This window comes from Amblyraja radiata, chromosome 9 (assembly GCF_010909765.2).
Source record: "Amblyraja radiata isolate CabotCenter1 chromosome 9, sAmbRad1.1.pri, whole genome shotgun sequence".
Classification (NCBI taxonomy): Eukaryota; Metazoa; Chordata; class Chondrichthyes; order Rajiformes; family Rajidae; genus Amblyraja; species Amblyraja radiata.
The window spans coordinates 57,717,633-57,741,050 of NC_045964.1; the positions used below are offsets into that span (position 1 = coordinate 57,717,633).

The 23,418-nt window shown below is 48.6% G+C and overlaps 1 protein-coding gene across 2 annotated transcripts in view; it reads right to left on the bottom strand.

The window, feature by feature from the left end:
• Positions 1-23,418, bottom strand: part of dglucy (D-glutamate cyclase) — a 61,288-nt gene that overhangs the window by 29,900 nt on the left and 7,970 nt on the right. For both annotated transcript variants that reach the window (XM_033027539.1, XM_033027538.1), the window contains exons 3-8: positions 22,602-22,800; positions 20,844-20,994; positions 16,319-16,441; positions 11,644-11,850; positions 2,575-2,835; positions 1,929-2,028 (exon numbers count right to left, since the gene is read on the bottom strand). In XM_033027539.1, the coding sequence (XP_032883430.1) occupies positions 1,929-2,028; positions 2,575-2,835; positions 11,644-11,850; positions 16,319-16,441; positions 20,844-20,994; positions 22,602-22,800 (1,041 nt within the window). The remainder of the gene's footprint in view (positions 1-1,928; positions 2,029-2,574; positions 2,836-11,643; positions 11,851-16,318; positions 16,442-20,843; positions 20,995-22,601; positions 22,801-23,418) is intronic.

Consider the following 23,418-nt stretch of genomic DNA (forward strand, 5'->3'; position numbering starts at 1 on the left):
AGAAATCGTCCCCTAACATTTACTGATGGAATCTTATTGACAATGAAGTCATAGAACATAGGACAGTACAGGAACATATCCCTCCATTCTCTGCATATCCGTGTGCCTAACTAAAAGCCTGTTAAACACCACTATTGTATCTAGCTCCACCATTAGCCCTGGCAACGCATTCCAGGCACCCATCACTTTCTGTGTGAAAAAAAAACTTGCCCGCACATCTCCTTTAAACTTTGCTAATTTCCCAAATTTGGCAAACTCAATGCCAAGAGGACATTAATATCCAGAGGACTGGAATACAAAAACAGAGATGTAATGCTGAGGCTCTTGAAGGCGCTGGTCAGGCCGCATTTGGAGTACAGTGAGCAGATTTGGGCCCCATATCTGAGGAAGGATGTGCTGACTGGAGAGGGTCCAGAGGAGGTTTACAAGAATGATTCCAGGAAGGAGTGGGTTAGCATATGATGAGTTTTTGACAGCACTGGGCCTCTACTCATTGGAGTTTAGAAGGTTCAGGGGGAACCTTATTGAGACTTACAAAATAATGAAAGGCATAGATAGTGTGGATATGGAAAGGATGTTTCAACTGGTGGACCAGAGGTCATAGCCTCAGAATTAAAAGGCGCTCTTTTAGGAAGGAGGTGAGGAGGAACTTCTTTAGTCAGAGAGTAGTTAATCTGTGGAACTCATTGCCACAGAGGGCTGTGGAGGCCATGTCAGTGGATGTTTTTAAGGCAGAGATAACTCCTACAATTTGTCATAATCTTAATCATACTTTTTAGCCAAGTATGTTTTGCAACATATGAAGAATTTTGTTTGCCGTACAGTCATACCATTAAAAAGCAACAGAACACACAAAACACATTTTAACATGAACATCCACCACAGTGACTCCTCCACATTCCTCAGTGTGATGGAAGGCGAAAAAAGGTTCAATCTCTTCCATTCTTTGTTCTCCCGCGGTCGGGGGCCACGAGCCTTCCGTTGATCTTGGCTCCCGTAGCCGGCGGCGTTTGGGCCCTAGCGTCGCGGCGATCAAGCCCCAAACTTGTAATTTCACATTAAAGCTCATGCCTTCTACTGTTGGACATATCCACTGGGAATGACCGTCTACCCTATCTATGCCTCTTATTTTATACTTCTCTCAGGTCTTCTCTCAACCTCCGATGTTCCAGAGATATTAGGCTAAGTCTGTCCTCTCCTTATAACTAATGCCCTCTAATCCAGGCAGCATTCTGGTAAACCTCTTCTGCACCTCCTCCAAAGCCTCCGCATCCTTCCTGTAATGTGGCGACCAGAACTGCACGCAATACTCCAGATGGGGCCTAACTAAAGTCCCATGAAGCTGCATCGTGACTTCCTGACTCTTATACACAGTGCCGCGACCAATGAAGGTGAGCATACCGTATGCCTTCTTTACCACTCTATCTACTTGTGTTGCAATTTTCAGGGAGTTGTGGATTTGGGTCTCAGGGAGCTGAAGTTTGGATTTGTTGATGATGCCCCATTGTAGAGTCACAGAGTGATACAGTGTGGAAACAGGCCCTTCGGCCCAACTTGCCCACACCGGCCAACATGTCCCAGCTACACTAGTCCCACCTGCCTGCGCTTTGGTCCATATCCCTCCAAACCTGTCCTATCCATGTACCTGTCTAACTGTTTTTTAACCGTTGGGATAGTCCCAGCCTCAACTACCTCCTCTGGCAGCTTGTTCCATACACCCACCAACCTTTGTGTGAAAAAGTTCCAATTAAATATTTTCCCCTTCACCTTGAACCTATATCCTATGGTTCTCGATTCCCCTACTCTGGGCAAAAGATTCTGTGCATTACCCGATCTATTCCTCTCATGATATTCCTTCATGAGTAACTCTAGCTTTTCCGGTACACAGTGTACCGTTGACTCCCAACACTTGTACAATCAGGGTTTACCTTGGAAACTGCGGCTTGCCTTCATGGCATAGGAACAGCAGGGGTGAATCCTCGCCAACATCTTGGTAGCTGACAACAGGCACAGCAGCTTTCATTAGTCCTAAGAGGAGAAAAAGGAAGCAGATATTTTTTATTGTTTTAGAGATACAGCGCGGAAACATGCCCTTCGGCCCACCGAGTCCGCGTCGACCAGCGACCACCTCGTACACTAACACTATCCTGCACACACTAGGGACAATTTACAATTTTTACAGAAGCCAATTAACGCACAAACCTGTGCGTTTTTGGAGTGTGGGAGGAAACCGGAGCTCCCGGAGAAAACCCACACACGATCCTACACGCCAGGGACAATTTACAATTTACAGAAGCCAATTAACCTCCACATCTTTGAAAGAACGTACAAACTCCGCACAGACAGCACCTGTGGTCAGGACCAAACCTGGGTCTCTGGCGCCGTGAGGCAGCGGCTCCACTACTCTGCTGCCCTTGGCGATTCGGTGCTTCTTTAGATGCCTCCAAAACATTGAAACTATCTCCTCCCACCACCTCCTCTCGCTTAGAAGGCACTCCTGCATCAGAACCCAAGGCAGATTGTTAATCTTCACTTTCTGGCAGTTCAAACACAGAATAGGAAAAAAAATAGCACCTTGTTCGACAGCCTCTTCAACGATCTTCTTGTTTAATTCCAAGGCTCTTTGATCCGTTACTATGGCAATGCTTTTCTTCAGGGCCTGCAGCATGGCTGCCATGGCAATGGCTCCTGGAGGACCATCTGTCTCCTCTGGGGGCTGGTGGTTGAAGTGGGTTGGAAAGCCAGTGGTTATCAGCACAGACTTTGCATGAGACAGTGAGAGGCATACTTTCAGCAGCTGGTCTTCGATCAGCAGATGCTCGATCCCTCGATCATCTGCCGAACATACAAACACACAAGTCTCAATTCCAACTGTTTCCGTCCAGCTATCCAGTTATGTTCATAAGTGATAGAAGCAGAACTAGGCCATCCGGCCCATCAAATCTACTCTGCCATTCAATCAAGGCAGATCTATCTTTCCCTCTCAAACCCGTTCTGCCTTCTCCCCATAACCCCTGACACCCGTACTAATCAAGAATCTATATATCTCTGCCTTAAAAATATCCATTGACTTGGCCTCCAATGTCTCTGGCAATGAATTCCACAGATTCACCACCCTCTGACTAAAGAAGTTCCTCCTCATCTCCTTCCTTACAGAATGTCCTTTTATTCTGAGGTTATGACCTCTGGTCCTAGACTCTCCCACTAGTGGAAACATCTTCTCCACATGCACTCTATCCAGGCCTCTCACTATTTGAGATCAAAACAGAGCAAACCTTGTAAATAGACACAAATTGCTGGAGTAACTCAGCATCTCCGGAGAGAAGGATTTGGTGACGTTTTGGGTGGTGACCCGAAGCTTCACCTATTCCTTCTCTCCAGAGATGTTACCTGTCATAAGTTCATGTGATAGGAGCAAAATTAGACCATTTGGCCCATCAAGTCTCTACAATCATGGTTGGTCTATCTTTCCCGATTCTCCTCAATTCTCCCCATAATCCCGCTGAGTTACTCCAGCATTTTGTGTTTATCTTCAGTGTAAACCAGCATCTGCAGTTCCTTCTTACACACAGCAAGCGCTGTTGCAGTTTTGCATGTGTAGATTAGTTTAGAAATACAGCAAGGAAACAGACCCTTTGGCCCGCCGAATCCACGCCGTCCATTCATCACCCGGTCACACAAATCCTACATTATCCCACTTTCTCATCCACTCTCGACACACTCGGGGTAATTTACAGAGGGCAATCAATCTGCAAACCCGCATGTCTTTGGGACGTACGAGGAAACCAGAGCACCCGGGAGAAAACCACGTGGTCACACGGAGAAGGTGCAAATTCCATACAGACAGCAGCTAAGGTCAGAATTGAATGCAGGTTTCTGAGAGAGAGCAGCCTCTACCACTGTGCCCTTGATAAGAGGTAGGCATTGCATTACAATGCGGGGTTTATTTGGATCTGGGTCTGTATCGAGGGGATTTATCGAAGTCACTGCCTCAAAAAGGCTGGCAGTATCCTCAAAGACCCACACCATCCTGGCCACACACTTATCTCCCTGTTACCTTCAGGAAGAAGGTACAGGAGCCTGAAGACTGCAACAACCAGGTTCAGGAATAGCTACTTCCCCACAGCCATCAGGCTATTAAACCTGGCTCGGACAAAACTCTGAACATTAATAACCCATTATCTGTTATTTTGCACTTTATCAGTTTATTTATTCATGTGTTTTGTAGTCAATGCCTATTATGTTCTGTGTGCTGAAGCAAAGCAAGAATTTCATTGTCCTATCAGGGACACATGACAATAAACTTGAACTTGAACTTGTATTACAATTATACTGTGTACAAACTATTAGTGTTACTGTTTGTAGATGATATGTGCATGTACCTTTAACATAGTGACCTCACCACTACTAACCACTCCCCATATCACAAGTATAATTACAACCTCCCCACCCATTGATCTCTCTCTAGTTCCCGTGACAGACAACGTACAGCTAGGGCAGTAACGTATGTACATCATGAATAAACAGTAGTAAAGACACAGTGTGTTGATGACTCCTCTTTACATGGTGTCGAAATCGTACCTTTGCGCCTCCTGTTTGTCGGGTTTTAGAGTCCGTTGATAACTATGTCGCTGCGTTGCGGCACCTGGCTAGGCGTTGCCGCATGGATGCGCTCACCCCCGATCAACTGACCCGGGACATTCTAGTGTATGGTCTACTGGATGAGAAGCTAAGGGCTGAACTTCTGCGGAAGCCCGACCTGTCTTTGGACGAGGCTCTGCACGCCTCCCGCATGGCTGAGGCTGTCGTCTCGGCGGTGTCACCGGCTGATCATGTCATTAACTTTGCCGGTGTTGCTGGCCGCCGGCGGAACGCTGGCCCGCAGCAGCAACGGGGTCCTCCTGCGCCCGGGGGTGGCGGCCCACAGCGCTGCCCCAACTGTAACTTTGCCTCTCATCAATTCAATGTGTGCCCTGCCTTAGGTAAAATGTGTAACTTCTGCAGGAAATTAAACCATTTCTCTGCTGCCTGCCGCTCCCGTGGGAAGCCTGTTCCTGCTCCACGGCGCATGTTAAACAATCTTGCTCAAGCTGATAGCACGGTTGGTTCCCAGTACCAGCCTGATGAACTCCCTCTGTCTGATACAAGTTCCTCCCAGGGGGAGACCAGCTTATTTTCACTGTTGGATGCACCTGCACTGATAACGGACCCTTCGGTTCGGGTTACTGTCAACGGCTCGACCTTCACCGCGAAAATCGACACGGGGGCTGTGACAAATGTAATGTCAACAAGCCTCTTCATGAAGATAAGGACTGATGAGAAAGTCACTCCCGACAACTCCCTTTTGCATGCCTACGGGGGAGGCGTGCTCGTTCCTGTGGGGAGGGCTACCCTGCACTGCAAGGTACTTCAGGCCTCTCGGCCCCTCACTTTTTATCTACTGGATACAGACAACATCACCCTGTTGGGCGCCCGGGCGTGCCAAGACCTGGGCCTGGTCTCTTTCCACCGTGATATCCACCAGGTGCAGACACTTATGAACCCCCTGATCGAATACCCTGACCGCTTTGACGACAAGCTGGGCAAGCTGCCATGCAGCTACAAGATCGTTGTCGACCTCGGTGTTGAACCTGTGATCCGTCCACCACACCGCGTCTCCTTCGCCATGAAGGACAAGGTGGAGTCAACGCTGCTCAACATGGTTACCATGGGCATCCTGGAAGAGGTGAGCGAACCCACCCGGTGGGTCTCCACCATGGTTGTTGCCGCGAAAAAGGACAAGAGTGAAATGCGCATTTGCATTCACCCCAAGGACCTTAACCTCGCCATCAAGCGCCCGCACTACCCCATGCGAACAGTGGAAGACGTCGCTGCACAGGTTGGCCCGGCCACTGTCTTTTCGGTTCTCGATGCCAAGAGCTCATTCTGGCAAATACCGCTTGACGAGCAGTCCTCTTACCTGCCTACCTTCAGCACGCCTTTCGGCAGGTTCCGGTTCCTCCGCATGCCATTCGAAATTAACTCTGCCAGCGAGCTGTTCAAGCGGACGATGGAGCAACTGTTTGCCGGTCTACCGTGTGCCATCATCGTTGACGACATCCTAGTATACGGTAAGGACGTTGCCGAGCATGACCTCAACCTCCGCCAAGTCCTGGACCGGGCCCGAAAAATTAACCTCAAGCTAAACCCCAAGAAGTGCCGTTTCCGCGTCCCGGAGGTCACCTATGTGGGCCATTTCTTTACAGCCTCGGGGCTGAAGCCCAACCCGCAGAAGACGGCTGCGGTCTCCGGGATGTCCTCACCCACCGACGTGCCCAGCCTGCAGCGTTTCTTAGGCATGGTCAATTACCTGGGGAAGTTCATCCCCGACCTCAGTGAGCTGAGCGCGCCCCTGAGGGAGTTAATCAAGAAGGACACTGCCTGGGCCTGGTTCCCGCAACACCAAAGGGCTTTTGATGTCCTGAAGTCCAGACTGGTCAGTACCCCCACTCTCAAATTCTTCGATCTGCAGCGTCCCATTGTCCTCACCTGCGACGCTTCCAAATTCGGCCTTGGTGCTGCCTGTCTGCAGCTCCACGATGGCCTGCAACTGCCTGTTTCCTATGCGTCCCGCACTATGACCCCTGCAGATCAGCGCTACGCTCAGATAGAGAAGGAGCTGCTTGCCGTGGTGTTTGCCTGCTCCAAGTTCAAGGACTATATTCTGGGCAACAGCTTCATGATTGAAACCGACCACCAGCCGCTGGTCACCATCCTCAACAAGCCGATCCATATTGCCTCGTCCCGGCTGCAGCGCATGATGCTGCAGCTCCAGCGTTTCACGTTTAAGATCGTCTACCGCAAGGGCAAGGACATGTTCGTGGCCGACACTCTGTCTCGCGCACCGCTAACGTCCACCGATCCCCACCCATATGAAACATCTGACCTGATGGCGCTTAATGTTAATATTGTGCCTTCACAGCAGATGCAGTCCCTGGTCCAGCACACTGCCGATGATCCTGCCCTGCAGCAGCTTGCCGCCGTCATCCAGCAAGGCTGGCCAGACCGTCGTTCATCCTTGCCGGCTGGTGCCGTGCCATACTTCCTGGTCCGTGACGAGCTCGTACTGCACGACGGCGTGGTTGTGAAGGGACACAAGGTTGTTGTGCCTGCTGCGCTGCGAGACCACTACTTTCAGACCGCCCATCCTGGGGCCGAGGCCACTCTATCTCACGCCCAGAGTCAGTTCTACTGGCCCGGCATGGCTCAGTACATCCGGGAGAGGGTCTCCGCCTGCTCTGCCTGCAACAGCCTAGCACCCCATCAGCAACACCAGCCACTTCTACAACAGCCTGCCCCCGAGCTGCCCTGGATGGCAGTCGCCACTGACATTTTCGAGTGGCGTGGCAAGCACTTCCTGGTCCTTGTCGACTCGTACTCCAGCTGGTTCGAGGTTGACCAGCTGCGCTCCCTCACGTCTGTAGCAGTTATCGGGAAGCTGCGCTGCCACTTCGCTACCTTCGGCTCTCTGGCCAGCCTGCAGTCGGACAATAGCAGCCAGTTTACGAGTGCCGAGTTCCGGGATTTCGCTGCCAGCTGGAACTTCCGACACTACACCAGCAGCCCTGAGTACCCACAGAGCAACGGCCTGGCCGAGCGCGCTGTCCGCAGTGCTAAGGACTTGCTAGAACATTGCAGACTGTCCAATTCTGATTTCTACCTGGCCCTCCTTAACCTTCGAAACATCTCCCGCGACCCTGCCTTGGGCTCCCCGGCACAGCGGCTGATGTCTCGCACCACGAGGCCTCCGATCCCGGTGACCCAGCGCTCCCTCGTGCCCTCCGTCCTCAAGCCCGCGGCCGTCCAGGAGCGCATTGCCCTCAAGCACGACATCCAGAAACGCTCCCACGACAAGTCCTGCCGTCCCCTCCCGCGTCTATTCCCCGGTCAATTCGTCCGGATGCAGTCCCCCTCCGGTCACTCCAGGCTTGCCACCGTCGTCGGTACAGCCGGCTCGCCGCGGTCCTATCTGGTCGACCATGACAGTACCATTTACCGCCGGTCCCGCCAGCACCTGCGGCTTGTAAACGAACCTCCACCACCGCCCGCCGACGCCTTTGCTCCTCCGCTGCCGTCAGCCATGCTGCCTGCCGCTCCTCGCATGCCTCGGTCCCTGCCATCTCAACTCTATCAGCCGCAGTCCCCTACGGCTCGTCCCCCCTCGCCTGCCCATGTGCCCGCTGCTGCTCCTGCTTCCCCTCCTCCATCTCCGTCTTCTCAATCTCCGCCCGGGTCCCCTGTTCTGGTTCGGTTGCCTGCGCTTGCTCCTGCCCCTGCCCCTGCGGGGAGAGGAGATGGCGAGCTGCGGACCCGGTCGGGGCGGGTGGTCAAGCCGCCTGTCCACTATGGCGATTTTGCTTAACTGCTCATAGCGTATGAGACGTGGTCGCCCTGTCACTACTTTGTTGCCTATATTTCCAAGGGGAAGGATGTAGATGATATGTGCATGTACCTTTAACATAGTGACCTCACCACTACTAACCACTCCCCATATCACAAGTATAATTACAACCTCCCCACCCATTGATCTCTCTCTAGTTCCCGTGACAGACCACGTACAGCTAGGGCAGTAACGTATGTACATCATGAATAAACAGTAGTAAAGACACAGTGTGTTGATGACTCCTCTTTACACTGTTGTCCTGATCTCATTCACAGTTGGGGAGTTCAGAACCAGGGGCCACAGTTTAAGAATAATTCTTGCTATTGAGGGAGTGCAGCGTAGGTTTACAAGGTTAAGTCCCGGGATGGCGGGACTGTCATATGCTGAGAGAATGGAGCAGCTGGGCTTCCACACTCTGGAGTTTAGAAGGATGAGAGGGTATCTCATTGAAACATATAAGATTGTTAAGGGCTTGGACACGCTAGAGGCAGGAAACATGTTCCCGATGTTGTGGGAGTCCAGAACCAGGGGCCACAGCTTAAGAATAAGGAGTAAGCCATTTAAAACAGAGACGAGGAAACACTTTTTCTCACAGAGAGTGGTGAGTCTGTGCAATTCTCTGCCTCAGAGGGCGGTGGAGGCAGGTTCTCTGGATGCTTTCAAGAGAGAGCTAGATAGGGCTCTTAAAAATAGCGGAGTCAGGGGATATGGGGAGAAGGCAGGAACGGGGTACTGATTGGGGATGATCAGCCATGATTACATTGAATGGCGGTGCTGGTTCGAAGGGCCAAATGGCCTACTCCTGCACCTATTGTCTATTGTCTAATAAGGGGTAAGCCATTTAGAACGGAGACGAGGAAACACTTTTTCACCCAGAGAGTTGTGAGTCTGTGGAATTCTCTGCCTCAGAGGGCGGTGGAGGCCGGTTCGCTGGATACTTTCAAGAGAGAGCTAGATAGGACTCTTAAAGATAGAGGAGTCAGGGGATATGGGGAGAAGGCAGGTACGGGGTACTGATTGTGGATGATCAGCCATGATCACATTGAATGGTGGTGCTGGCTCGAAGGGCTGAATGGCCTACTCCTGCACCTATTGTCTATGGTCTATAAACTCTTCTGCCGCCTCCAGTGCTAATCGGCTTTCTATTATAGATGTCCGCTCTCAGCTCCCGTGTTGGATTAGTGTAATCCCCAATAGCACTGAATCTGTTCTCTGTGCTAATTTTTCCTGATTACGCCCAAAATTAAGTGACCATCTTTGGAAGCTATGCCTTCCATTGCCAAGCTTGTAAACTTTGAAACTTATTCCAGGGTCGTAGATGTGGCGCGGTCCGGCACAAAGAGCAGAATCTCCACCGTTGACTCCATCTACTCTTCACAGCCAACATCGTCAAAGAAAGGCACAAAATGCTGGAGCAACTCAGCGGGTCAAGCAGCATCTCTGGAGAACATGGATCGTGACATTTCTAGTCGGGACTTTTCTTCAGACTCAGTTGGTGGTAGAGGTATGAAATCCAACATGATTAAGGTAGTGGTTGAGGTGGAGAATTAACCAAGGCTGGACGGAAGAACATCAGGTTGGGAGTGGGGAATTAATGTATCCGTGGACAAATGAGAGACAAACAAACTTCTTCTGCTGAAGAAGGGTCTCGACTCGAAACGTCGCCCATTCCTTCTCTCCAGAGATGCTGTCTGTCCCGCTGAGTTACTCCAGCATTTTGTGTCTACCTTCGATTTAAGCCAGCATCTGCAGTTCTTTCATTCACACTTCTTCTGTGGAAGTTGGTAATCACAGCAATGCATCTTCTAAAGGCATCGTACCTGACCCTAGAGTGATGGTGAAGGGGGTGCGGCAGAGGTTCATGATCTTTCTGCCGTCACAATAATGGAGGGATTGGGGTGATTGCAGGGAAGACAGAGATGGAATCTGTTAATTAAGCCAGGTGGATACACCGCCCCCTCACACAGAGTGGTGAGTCTGTGGAATTCTCTGCCTCAAAGGGCGGTGGAGGCAGGTTCTCTGGATGCTTTCAAAAGAGAGCTAGATAGGGCTCTTAAAAATAGCGGAGTCAGGGGATATGGGGAGAAGGCAGGAATGGGGATGATCAGCCATGATCACATTGAATGGCTGTGCTGGCTCGAAGGGCCAAATGGCCTACTCCTGCACCTATTGTCTATTGAAAAGGTAATGTTTCAGATCGGGACCCTTCTTCAGACACTGAACGCTCTGGGTCTGAAAAAGGTTCCGAAGAAGGGTCACGATCTGAAACGTCACCTATTCCTTTTCTCCAGAGATGCAGCCTGTCCGCTGATTTACTCCAGCACTTAACGTTTTTTATTGTAAATGAGTATCTGCAGTTTCATGTATGTAAACAAACTAATTGATCTGGATTTTAACAAAATGAAGTAGAAACTTAGAAGAAACATTAAAAAAAATAGGTGCAGGAGTAGGCCATTCGGCTTTCGAGCCAGCACCGCCATTCAATATGATCGTGGCTGATCATCTAAAATCAGAACCCCGTTCCTGCTTTTTCCCCACATCCCTTGATTCCTTTAGCCCTAAGAGCTAAATCTAACTCTCTTCTAAACATCCAGTGAATTGGCCTCCACTGCCTTCTGTGGCAGAGAATTCCACAGATTCACAACTCTATGGGTGAAAAAGTTTTTTCCTCACCTCAGTCCTAAATGGCCTACCCCTTATTCTTAAACTGTGACCCCTGGTTCTGGACTCACCCAACATCGGGAAAATTTTTCCTGCATCTAGCCTGTCCAATCCCTTTATATGTTTCCATAAGATTCCCTCTCATCCTTCTAAATTCCAGTGAATCCAAGCTCAGTCTACCCATTCTTCCATTATATGTCAGTCCCACCATCCCGGGAAATAACCTTGTGAACCTACGCTGCACTCCCTCAATAGCAATAATGTCCTACCTCACATAGGCCAGAATTGCACACAATACTCCAGGTGCAGTCTCACCCGGGCTCTGTACAACTGCAGTAGGACCTCCTTGCTCCTAAACTCAAAAGTAAAGTAAAAATTCATGCTCTGATTTGGCTTCAGGACTGATTGTCTACAGTACAGGAAGTATGAGGAGGGAACCTTCACTAGCAATTTGAAGAGCCTCATGGACTACACGGAGTAGATGAAGGAGATGGTTACCTTCTTTGTGTCTCACATCTAAACCAGGGCTGGGGCACTCATGTTTAAATGCAACATCTTACTTGGATCTTGCTGAATCAGTCTATCCAGCGTCGTAATTTTCTCCACAGCAGAGCGCGAGGCCACACTGTAATGGGGTGGGTTCTGAGAAATGCAGAACACCTGAGGGGTCTCAACGCTGCTGACACAACCATCAGCCAGCTTCTCCTCACTCCTCAGGTCAGTAAGGAACATGCAGCCGGGAGCATGGGTGAATGCCAGGGGGGATTCTGAAGAGGAAATAAACCAGTTATATCATTAAAGAATGGAATAAACTTCTATTGCCTTTCACAATCGCGTACAGTCCTGCCCTCCCATCTACAGTACCTCGTTAGAAACATAGAAAATAGGTGCAGGAGGAGGCCATTCGGCCTTCAAGCCAGCACCGCCATTCATTGTGATCATGGCTGATCATCCACAATCAGTAACCCCTTCTCCCCATATCCCTTGATTCCGCTAGCCCCCAGAACGCTATCTAACTCTTTTAAATTCATCCAGTGAATTGGCCTCTACTGCCTTCTGTGGCAGAGAATTCCACAAATTCACAACTCTCTGGGTGAAAAAGTTTTTTCTCATCTCAGTTTCAAATGGCTCCCCTTGATTCTTAGACTGTGGCCCCTGGTTCTGGACTCCCCCAACATCGGGAACATGTTTCCTGCCTCTGGCGTGTCCAAACCATTAACAATCTTATACATTTCAATAAATTTCCTCTCATCCTTCTAAACTGCAGAATGTACAAGCCCAGCCGCTCCATTCTCTCAGTATATGACAGTCCCGCCATCCTGGGATAATAACCTGCCTCCTTGTTCTTGCCACCAAAGTGGATAACCTCACATTTATCAACATTAAACTGCATCTGCCATGCATCTGCCCACTCACTCAACCTGTCCAAGTCACCCTGCATCCTCATAGCATCCTCTTCGCAGTTCACACTGCCACCCAGTTTTGTGTCATCTGCAAATTTGCTAGTGTTACTTTTAATTCCATCATCTAAATCATTAATATACTATATATTGTAAATAGTTGTGGCCCCAGCACCGAGTCTTGCGGCACCCCACTCGCCACTGCCTGCCATTCTGACAGGAACCCGTTTATTCCTACTCTTTGTTTCCTGTCTGCCAACCAATTTTCTATCCATATCGATACCCCACCCCCAATACCATGTGCTCGAATTTTGCCCACTAATCTCCTGTGTGGGACCTTATCAAAGGCTTTCTAAAAGTCCAGATACACAACATCCACTGGCTCTCCTTCAACCATTTTATTTGTCACATCCTCAAAAAATTCCAAGATTACTCAAGCAGGATTTCCCCTTCATAAATCCATGCTGACTTGGACTAATCCTTTCACTGCTATCCAAATGCCCCATTATTACCTCTTTAATAATTGTCTCCAGCATCTTCCCCACCACCAGTCAGGCTAACTGGTCTATAATTCCCCATTTTCTATCTCGCTCTTTTCTTGAAAGGTAGGATAACATTAGCTACCCTCCAATCCACAGAAACTGATCCTGAATCTATAGAACATTGGAAATGATCACCAATGCGTCCACAATTTCTAGAGCCACCTCGAGTACCCTGGGATGCAGACCATCAGGGGATTTATCAGCCTTCAGACCCATCAGTCTACCCAATACTATTTCTCGTCTAATGTAAATTTCTTTCAATCCTTCTGTCTCCCAAGATCCTCTGTACTCTGGGAGATTGTTTGTGTCTTCCTCAGTAAAGACAGAACCCAAAGTACCTGTTCAACTCTTCTGCCATTTCCTTGTTCCCCATAATAATTTCACTTGTTTCTGTCTTCAAGAGACCCACAGTTGTCTTTACTAATCTTTTTCTCTTAACATACCTAAAGAAGCTTTTACTATCCTTCTTTATATTCTTGCCGAGCTTACCTTCGTACTTCCTCTTTTGCCCTGATGTCCTTTGAAAGTTTCACAATCCTCTGGCTTCCCGCTACTCTTTGCTATGTTATACACCTTTTCTTTTCGTTTTATACCGCCCCTAACTTCTCTTGTCAGCCACAGTTGCCTCTTACTCCCCTTAGAATCTTTCTTCCTCTTTGGAATGAAATGATCCTGCATCTTCTGGATTATGCCCAGAAATTCCTGCCATTGCTGTTCCACCGTCATTCCTGCTAGGATCCTTTTCAAGTCGACCTTGGCCAGCAACTCTCTCATGCCTTCATAGTCTCCTTTGTTCAACTGCAACACTGACACTTCTGATTTAACCTTCTCTCTCTCAAATTGTAAATAAAAACTTATCATATTATGGTCACTACCTCCTAGCGATACCTTTACCTTGTGTTCCCTTAGATCACCTAATCTGGTTCATTAGACAATACTAAATCCAGAATTGCCTTCTCTCTGGTAGGCTCTAATACAAGTTGCTTTAAGAATCCATCTCGGAGTCTGTGGAATCCTCTCCCTCAGAGGGCGGTGGAGGCCGATTCTCTGGATACTTTCAAGAGAGAGCTTGATAGGGCTCTTAAAGAAAGCGGAGTCCGGGGATATGGGGAGAAGGCAGGAACGGGGTACTGATTGTGGATGATCAGCCATGATCATGTTGAATGGTGGTGCTGGATCGAGGGGCCGAATAACTGCTATTAGTGTCTTCTTACCTTTACAATTCCTCAATTGACTACATCGTCAGTCCCTGTCACCCCTCGCAAGGGACTGAATTTCATCCCTCACAAACAGAGCTACCCCACCTACATTTCCCCGTGTTTGGCCCATATCTCTCTAATCCTTTATTGTCCATGTACCTAGCCTGAAGGGCCTGTCCCACTGTACGAGGTAATTCAAGAGTTCTCCCCCGTTTCCCCTGATTCGAACTCGGAGAATTACGGTAATAGCCGTTCGTAGGTACTCGGGGCTCTCGTGAACACTCTTCGCATTGTTGAAAAAACTGCACGAGCTTACCGCGTTTCTCGAGCACCTGCCATTAGCGTTACGAGCCGCTAAGAGACGTCCCGAGCTCCGACGTACCCGCTACGTACATTCTACGTACACGAGTTTGATTTTTTTTTTTAACTCGGGAGAGCTCTTGGGTAAACTCGTATAGTGGGACAGGCCCTTAATGTCTTTCAAATGCTGTTATAGTACCTGCCTCAACTACCCCCTCTGGCAGCTCATTCCATACACCCACTACCTGTATTATTTATGATTTTTAGTTATGATATTTCAACTGTGACTTAAATAAAAAGTGCAAGTTCTCTGTAATGGATTACAAAATTGTGCTTATTGGATGAATTTTTATTGCATATTTATTTGTTGTGTTATTGCACTAATGTGTTTATAAAGCTGCAGCAGTAAGAATTTCAAAGATAGACACAAAGTGCTGGAATAACTCAGCACGTCGGGCAGCATCTCTGGAGAAAAAGGATAGGTGGCGTTTCAGGTTGGGACCCTTCTTCAGACTTAAGGGTCTGTCCCACTTGGCGAATTTTTTCGGCGAGTGCTGGCGTCATTGACTGACGTATCAGGGTCGCCGAAAGATTTTGAACATTTCAAAATCCAGCGGCGACAAAAGAAAATGTTGCGACGCTTGAGGAAACAACGCGCGTCAATACGTCATCACGCCGCAACTTTTTCAGTGACCTGATACGTCAGTCCATGATGCCGGCAGTTGCCGAAAAAATCGCCAAGTGGGACAGGCCCTTTAAGATGAGTCCCAATCCGAAATGTCACTTATCCTTTTTCTCCACAGATGCTGCGTGACCCGCTGAGATACTCCAGCACTGTGTCTGTCTTTGGTATAAACCAGCATCTACAATTCTTTGTTTCTGCAGTAAGAATTTAATTGTTCTGTTCACAGTGTATATGAAGATTAAAATACTCTTGATCCATGACATGTTTGTGAAGCCCTTCTGTTTGACGGTGGCAGCCAGCAATGATGTTTTTCGCAACGGACTGCACTGGTTTGGGTGGGAAGGAATTAAGTTTGGTTTGCAGGAATGTAAGATTGGGCGGGCCGCTGTTCCACTTCTGACTGAGCACGTCCGAGCATGAAGCTCCACTGCTGTAAGTGGAACACATGCTTCTGACCATGCAGTAGTGAGGGAGCACTGCAGTCAGAGTTACATCCTACTTGCCTCCCCGGCAGTGGTAAGGATTCCAGCTTGCTTTGAGTTTGGCCCATTTTGCCAGCTGCATGGGAGAGCTAGGCTTTGCCTCACAGGTGGTGGGGCGGCACAGTGACACAGCAGTAGGGTTGCTGCCTTACAGCACCGGAGACCTGGGTTCGATCCTGACTACTGATGCTGTGTGTACAGAGTTTGAACGTTCTCCCCTGTGACCTGCGTGGGTTTTCTCCAGGTGCTCCTGTTTCCTCCCGAAGATGTGCAGGTTTGAAGGTTAATTGGCTTCGGTAAAATTGCCCCCTAGTGTGTAGATAATGTGAGTGTACGGTAGACCGAAAATGCTGGAGAAACTCAGCGGGTGAGGCAGCATCTATAGAGAGAAGGAATAGACGACGAAGGAATAGACCCAAAACGTCGCCTATTCCTTCTCTCCATAGATGCTGCCTCACCCGCTGAGTTTCTCCAGCATTTTTTGTCTACCTTCAATTTTTCCAGCATCTTCAGTTCTTTCTTAAACGTGTTAGTGTACGGGGTGATCGCTGGTCGGCACGGACTAGGTGGGCCAAGGAGCCTGTTTCGGCGTTGTATCTCTAAAGGTCTCTGATGGCAATATCTTACTGATGCTGCAGACAGCCTCTGCTCCGGTGACTCCGCAGCCCCAGAAGACGGGGACATCGCCAGGGTGAGCATCAACCGCATCCCCAAAGTCTGGCGTAGACAAATCGTCAATCCCAATCAACCCTGGGGGAAGGCAAGTAGAACCAGTTTTAGTACCGACGTACATCGGAGAAACATTAAAACCAACCTGAATAGACCAAGGATGCAAACAGATATTACATCTTTTGCCCATCGGGGCAAGAGGTTCAGAAGTGTGAAAACGCACACCTACAGATGCAGGGACAGTTTCTTCCCAGCTGTTATCAGACAACTGAACCATCCTCTCACCAAATAGAGGGCCCCATAGCAGAAGCGTCCACGTCGCGGGGCTGGAAACTGGAAGTATCCCGAGCTAATTCTACTACCACCATCATCTACTGCGACAAGTGACGGCTTCCACTGATTGTCGCCGGAAGCTTGCGTCCTTTTCAGGACGGACGATGACAGCGAGGCCAACGTTTGTAACAAGATGGACACGAAAAGACGACGACCAAATAGCGAGCGTTCCCGACCTCCCATCTACCTCATTATCTTTAATCGGACTTTACTGGACTTTATGTGTAGGAAGGAACTGCGGATGCTGGTTTAAATCGAAGATAGACACATATGAGCCTGAGTAACTCAGCGGGCTAGGCAGCATCTCTGGAGAGAAAGAATGGGTGACGTTTCGGATTGAGACCCTTCTTCAGACTGGTTAGGGATAAGGGAAACGATAGATGTAGAAGGTGATGTGATGAGATATGCAGAAAAGATATAACGATGATAAAGGAAACAGGCCATTGTTAACTGTTTGTAGGGTGAAAACGAGAAGCTAGTGCGACACGGGTGGGGGAGGGATAGAGAGAGAGAGAGAGGGAATGCCGGGGCTACCTGAAGTGAGAGAAAACAAAATTCATACCACTTGGTTGTAAGCTGCCCAAGTGAAATATGAGATGCTGTTCCTCCAATTTGTGTTTAGCCTCACTCTGACAATGGAGGAGACCTAGAACAGAAAGGTCTGTGTAGGAGTGGGAAAAAGAATTAAAGCGTCCGGCAACTGGGAGATCGGGTAGGTTCAGGCGGGCTGAGCGAAGGTGTTCCTCGAAACGATCCGCGAAGGTGTTCCGCGAAACGATGTATAAGAGTCCACATCTTGAACAATGGATGAGGTTGGAGGTGGTGCAAGCGAAACCTCTGCCTAACCTGAAAAGACTGTCGGGGTCCCTGGACAGAATCGAGAGACGAGGTCCAGCGGCAGGTGTTGCATCTTCTGCAGTTGCAGGGGAAGGTACCTGGGGAGGGGGTGGTTTGGATGGGAAGGGATGAGTTAACCAAGGTGTTGCGGAGGAACACTCTGCGGAAGGCGGAAAGGGGTGGATATGGGTGAAAAAGGGGCTAGTGGTGGGATCCCGTTGGAGGTGGCGGAAATTTCGGAGGATTATGTGTTGTATGCCACGACTGATGGGGTGGAAGGCAAGGACTCGGGGGACTCTGTATCTGTTGCGACTAGGGGGAGGGGGAGCAAGGGTGGGGCTGCGGGGTACCGAGGAGATACGAGTGAGGGCCTCATCTGTGATGGGAGGAGGGAACTCCCGTTCCCTAAAGAATAAGGACAGGATGTCCTGGTATGGAACACCTTATCTTGGGTGCAGATGCAGCGTAGCTGGAGGAATTGGGAGTAGAGGATAGAGTTATTTACAGGAAGCAGGGTGGAAAGAAATGTAGTCGAGATAGTTGTGGGAGTCAGTAGGTTAGTAATAGATGTCAGTCAATAGTCTATCTCCTGTGATGGAGACGGTGAGATCAAGAAAGGGGAGGGAGATGTCGGAGATGGTCCAAGTAAATTTGAGTGCAAGATGGAAATTGGTGGTGAAGTTGATGAAGTCCATAAGTTCTGCATGGGTGCAGGAGGTAGCACCGATGCAGTCATCAATGCTACGGAGATAGAATTCGGGGATAGGGCAGTGTACGCCTGGAACAGGGATTGTTCGACGTACCCTACAAAGAGGCAAGCATAGCTGGGACCCATGCAGGTGCCCATAGCTACGCCTTGGACTTGGAGGAAGTGGGAGGAGTCAAAGGAGAAGTTGTTGAGGGTGTGGACCAGCTAGGTGGAGTAGAGCGTTAGTAGAGGGAAATTGGATGGTTCTGCGGTCGAGGAAGAAACGGAGGGCTTTAATGCCTTCCTGATGGGGGATGGAGGTGTAGAGTGACTGAGCGTCCATAGTAAAGATGAGGGCTCGGAAAGCGGAAGTCATTGAAGAGATGAAGGGCATGTAAGGTATCTTGGACATAGGTCGGGAGAGATTGGACGGAGGGGGATAGGTTGGAGTCGAGGTACGTGGAAATAATTTCCGTGGGACAGGAGTTGGCAGCAACAATGGGTCTGCCACGGCAGTTATGTTTAAGGATTTGGGGGAGAAGGTAAAACAGGGCTGTGTGGGGCTGGGAAATTATACGGTTGGAGGCCGTGGAAGGCAGGCAGCCAGAAATGATTAAATCAGAAATGGTGTGTGATACTGGACTTGATCTTGCACTAAACATTTTACCCTGTATCTGATACCCTGTAACTGTACACGGCTGGATTGTAATCATGTATAGTCTATTTGCTGACTGGATAGTACGCAAATGAAAGAGCTTTTCACTGTCCCTTGGTACACGCACCAATAATAAACTAAACCAAATTAAACTAAACTACTCTTCAACAACCTTTGTTATTTTTGTTGGGGTATGTGTGTGGGGGGGGTGGGGGTAACTTTTAAATCTCTCCCTGCACGGGAGACCCGACCTTTTCTTTGTCGGGTCTCCGTTGTCATTGGGGCTGCAACGAGGAGCGGCCTCCAACAGGAAGACCGGGGGCTGTGGTGCCGACTACTCACCTCACCGTCGCGGAGCTGGCCGAGTCCAGAGCGGGTGGAGCTGTGGTGGACGCTGCTGCGGCCCGACCTCTGGAGATTCGGTGGCTGCAACTGCGGGTCTGGCGGACGGCGACACCGGGAGCCCGCGGGTCCCTGGAGGGAGTCCGCTTTTCAGGGCTTCCGCAACGGTAACTTCTCCTGCCCGAGTTGCGGGGTTGAAGAGCTCCTGGAGCGGGGCCTACATCTCCGCCCCGCGCGGCTTGGAATGGCCGCGGGAGTTTGCGAGCGCACGCCGGGGGCTCTAACAAGCATCACCCGGCGTGGCTTAATGGCCACGGGACAATTCGCCATCGCCCGCCGGGGGCTTTGACTTTGACTCTGACATCGGGGGGGAGAGTGCAGTGGAGAGAGAAGTTTTTTTGGCCTTCCATCACAGCGATGTGATGGATGTTTACGTAAATTATGTTGTGTCTTGGGTCTATTTGTTTGTAATGTATGGCTGCAGAAACGACATTTCGTTTGGACCTCAAGGGGTCCAAATGACAATAAATTGAATTGTATTGTATTGTATTGTATTGTTGATGGTAGGACTGTTTCAAAATGTCATCTGTTGACTATGCCACTATACCACCCCTATAATTCTGTTGTGCTGCAGCAAGTAAAAATGTCATTGTCCCACCTGCGACACAAGACAATAAAACTCTCTTGACTGAAGAGCAGAATACAGTTGAGGATCAGTTTGCTTTCATAAGTTCATTAGTGACAGGAGCAGAATTAGGCCATTTGGCACATCATGTCTACTCTGCCATTCAATCATGCTGATCTATCTCTCCCTCACAACTCCATTCTCCTGCCTTCTCTCCATAACCCGACCACCTGTACTAAACAAGAATCTATCAATATCTGCCTTATCTCCTCATCTCTTTCTAAAGGCAAGTCCTTTCATTCTGAGGCTATAGCCTCCGGTGCTAGACACTCTATATCCACTCTATCCAAGGCCTTTCACTATTCGATAAGTTTCAATGAAGTGACCGCTCATCCTTCTAAACTCCAGCGAGTTCAGGCCCAGTGCCGTTAAGATTGTTAAGAGGCAGTGGGCTTGTTAAGGGCTTGGACATGCTAGAGGCAGGAAACATGTTCCCGATGTTGGGGGAGTCCAGAACCAGGGGCCACAGTTTAAGAATAAGGAGTAAGCCATTTAGAACGGAGACGAGGAAACACTTTTTCTCACAGAGAATGGTGAGTCTGTGGAATACTCTGGAAGCAGATTCTCTGGATGCTTTCAAGAGAGAGCTAGATAGGGCTCTTAAAAATAGTGGAGTCAGGGGATATGGGGAGAAGGCAGGAACAGGGTACTGATTGGGGATGATCAGCCATGATCACATTGAATGGCGGTGCTGGCTCAAAGGGCCAAATGGCCTACTCCTGCACCTATTGTCTATTGTCAAACGTCCATCAATTAATAACCCAATCATTCCTGGGATTGTTCTTGTAAACCTCCTCTGGACCATCTCCAGTGCCAGCACATCCTTCCTGAGATGTGGGTCCCAAATTGCTCACAATGCTCCAAATGCGTTCTGACCAGCACCTGGTCACAGAAACAACGTCGCAGTGTTGCATTCTTTGGAAGAGCCTCAAAGTGTGATTACCTGGATGGCCAATGTGTATAGGTGCACCATGTGCATCCTCCACGGGATGAGTTATTTGCACAATTGCGTCGAGCTTCTCAACAGGAATGGGTCGCATTGAGACCACCATGTTACACTGGAAGCCACCGACTCTGGTGCACGCTATGTTTGTCTGGCGGGAGAAGCAATGGAAAGAATATATTAAAAAAGATTCTGGAAAACATTAAAGAAGCCTTGAGCATGATATCACATAGTAATCACTTTTAACAATTTTTAGTAAATTCTTCCCAAAATCTTGCTGGGATAAAAGAAAGACATGAAGACTTTTTACACTAAGGGTGGTAGGTGTATGGGAAAAGATTCTGACTGTCTACCCTAGCTGTCTGTGCCTGTCAGAATTAAAAAAAACTTCTTTCATGTCAGAGCTACAGGGAGAGGTTGAGTGGGCTGGGACTCTATTCCCTGGAGCCCAGGAGGATGAGGGGTGATTTTATGGAGGTGTATAAAATCATGAGAGGAATAGATCAGGTGGCCGCATAGAGTCTCTTGCCCAGAGTGGGAGAATCGAGAACCAGAGTGCATAGGTTTAAGGTGAAGGGGGAAACATTTTACAGGATTCTGAAGGGGTAACTTTTTCCACACAAAGGGTGGTGGGTGTATGGAACAAGCTGCCAGAGGAGGCAGTTGAGGCAGGGACTATTGCAGCGTCTAAGAAGAAATTAGGCAGGTAAATGGATAGGACAGGTTTGGAGAGATTTGGGACATACACAGGCAAGTGGGACGAATGTAGATGGGACATGTTGTTCCTATCTATGTTGGGCCAAAGGGCCTGCTTCCACACTGTATGACTCTATATCTCCCATCAGCCTTCGCCGTTCCAGAGAAAACAATTCAAGTTTGTCCAAACTCTCCTTAAACTTAATACACTCAAGTCCCGGCAGACACACAAAAGACGCACAAAGTTTTGTAACTTTGACGGCACCAACACTAGTGCCTGGTCACAGAAACATCGTCCCAGTGTTGCATTCTTTAGAAGAGCCTTAAAGTGTGATTACCTGGATGGCCAATGTGCATAGGTGCACCATGTGCATCCTCCATGGGATGAATTATTAGGCACTTGTGTACCTTCTCAGTTGTATGCAAGATTTGCACTGTACATAGGTACCCTAGGTGTAAGAGTTAACGCGGCTATCCTCCATTTTACTAGCTTTATAGCCGTTATAGTTACTAACCTCCATTTGTACACAGCATTCTGGTAGCAATTTAAAATATTGGCCACTTCAAATGTCTGCAAAAGCCTACGAATACAGAAGCCTGTAAAAGGCGACCTTCTGTCTCAGTGGGAATGAAGATAAGAGTCGTTCCCGGCCTTGTGGCAAGCATTAAGATACCAGCAAGCTGTATGGGAGAGGCAAGGTATACAATAGGAGTGTTCTTGCCTTCGCAGCTGGCCTGCCTCCCTTCATACTTTGTACCTCCCCAAATGTAGCTGAGGGGACTCATTGTGAAGCTTCTTTGTTATTAACCATGTGCTTATGGCTGTTTTATCAGTATAAAGATGTGTGTAAATCATCTGTATCGTCAGTCTGAGCAGCGCCAGCCTTTGGTGTGGATGCTCTGTGCACATCACTGGTTGTTTTTCTATTTCACCTTGGTGACTTAGTAAAGGCCTTTTTCCAGAGATTTATGACTCTTTGATTTATTCTACTATTCGAGTGGATTGAACTTTAACATAGGTATATGTGACAATAATCATTCATTTATTCAAAATGTCCCTACCTTGTACATGCTGACATTGCGCCCTTGTTCAACGTTACGGATTGGAACACCGGCCTCCAATATTGCCCTCTCAAAGGAATAGCTGCATCCCACATAGAAGGTAACCATCTCCTTCATCTGCTCAGTGTAGTCCATGAGGCTCTTCAAATTGCCAGTGAAGGTTCCCTCCTCATACTTCCTGTACTGTAGACAATCAGTCCTGAAGCCAAATCAGAGCATGCATTTTTACTTTGATTTGTTAAAATCCAGATCAATTAGTTTTGTTTACATACTGGAAACTGCAGATGCTCGTTTACACAAAAAATATGCAAAGTGCTGGAGTAACTCAGCGGATCAGGCAGCATCTCTGGAGAACATGAATGGGTGACGTTTCAGGTCAGGACCCTTCTAACGTTTATTTAGTTTATAGGTTCAAAAATCATAGGAGCACAATAAGGCCATTCTGCCTATCAAGTCTACTCCACCATTCAATCACGGCTGATCTATCTTTCCCTCTCAACCCCATTCTCCTGCCTTCTCCCCATAATCCCTGACACCTCCGTACTAATCAAAAATCTATCAATCTCCGCCTTAAAAATATCAATTGACAGCCTACACAGCCTTGTATGACAATGAATTCCACAGATTTACCACCCTCTGACTAAAGAAATTCCACCTCATCTCCTTTCTAAAGGTATGTCCTTTGATTCTAAGGCTATGGCCTCTCGCCCAAGACCCTCCCACTGGTGGTAACATCCTCTCCACATCCACTCTACCCAGGCCTTTCACTATTCGGTAAGTTTCAATGAGATCCCCCCTCATCATTTAGTTAAGTTTA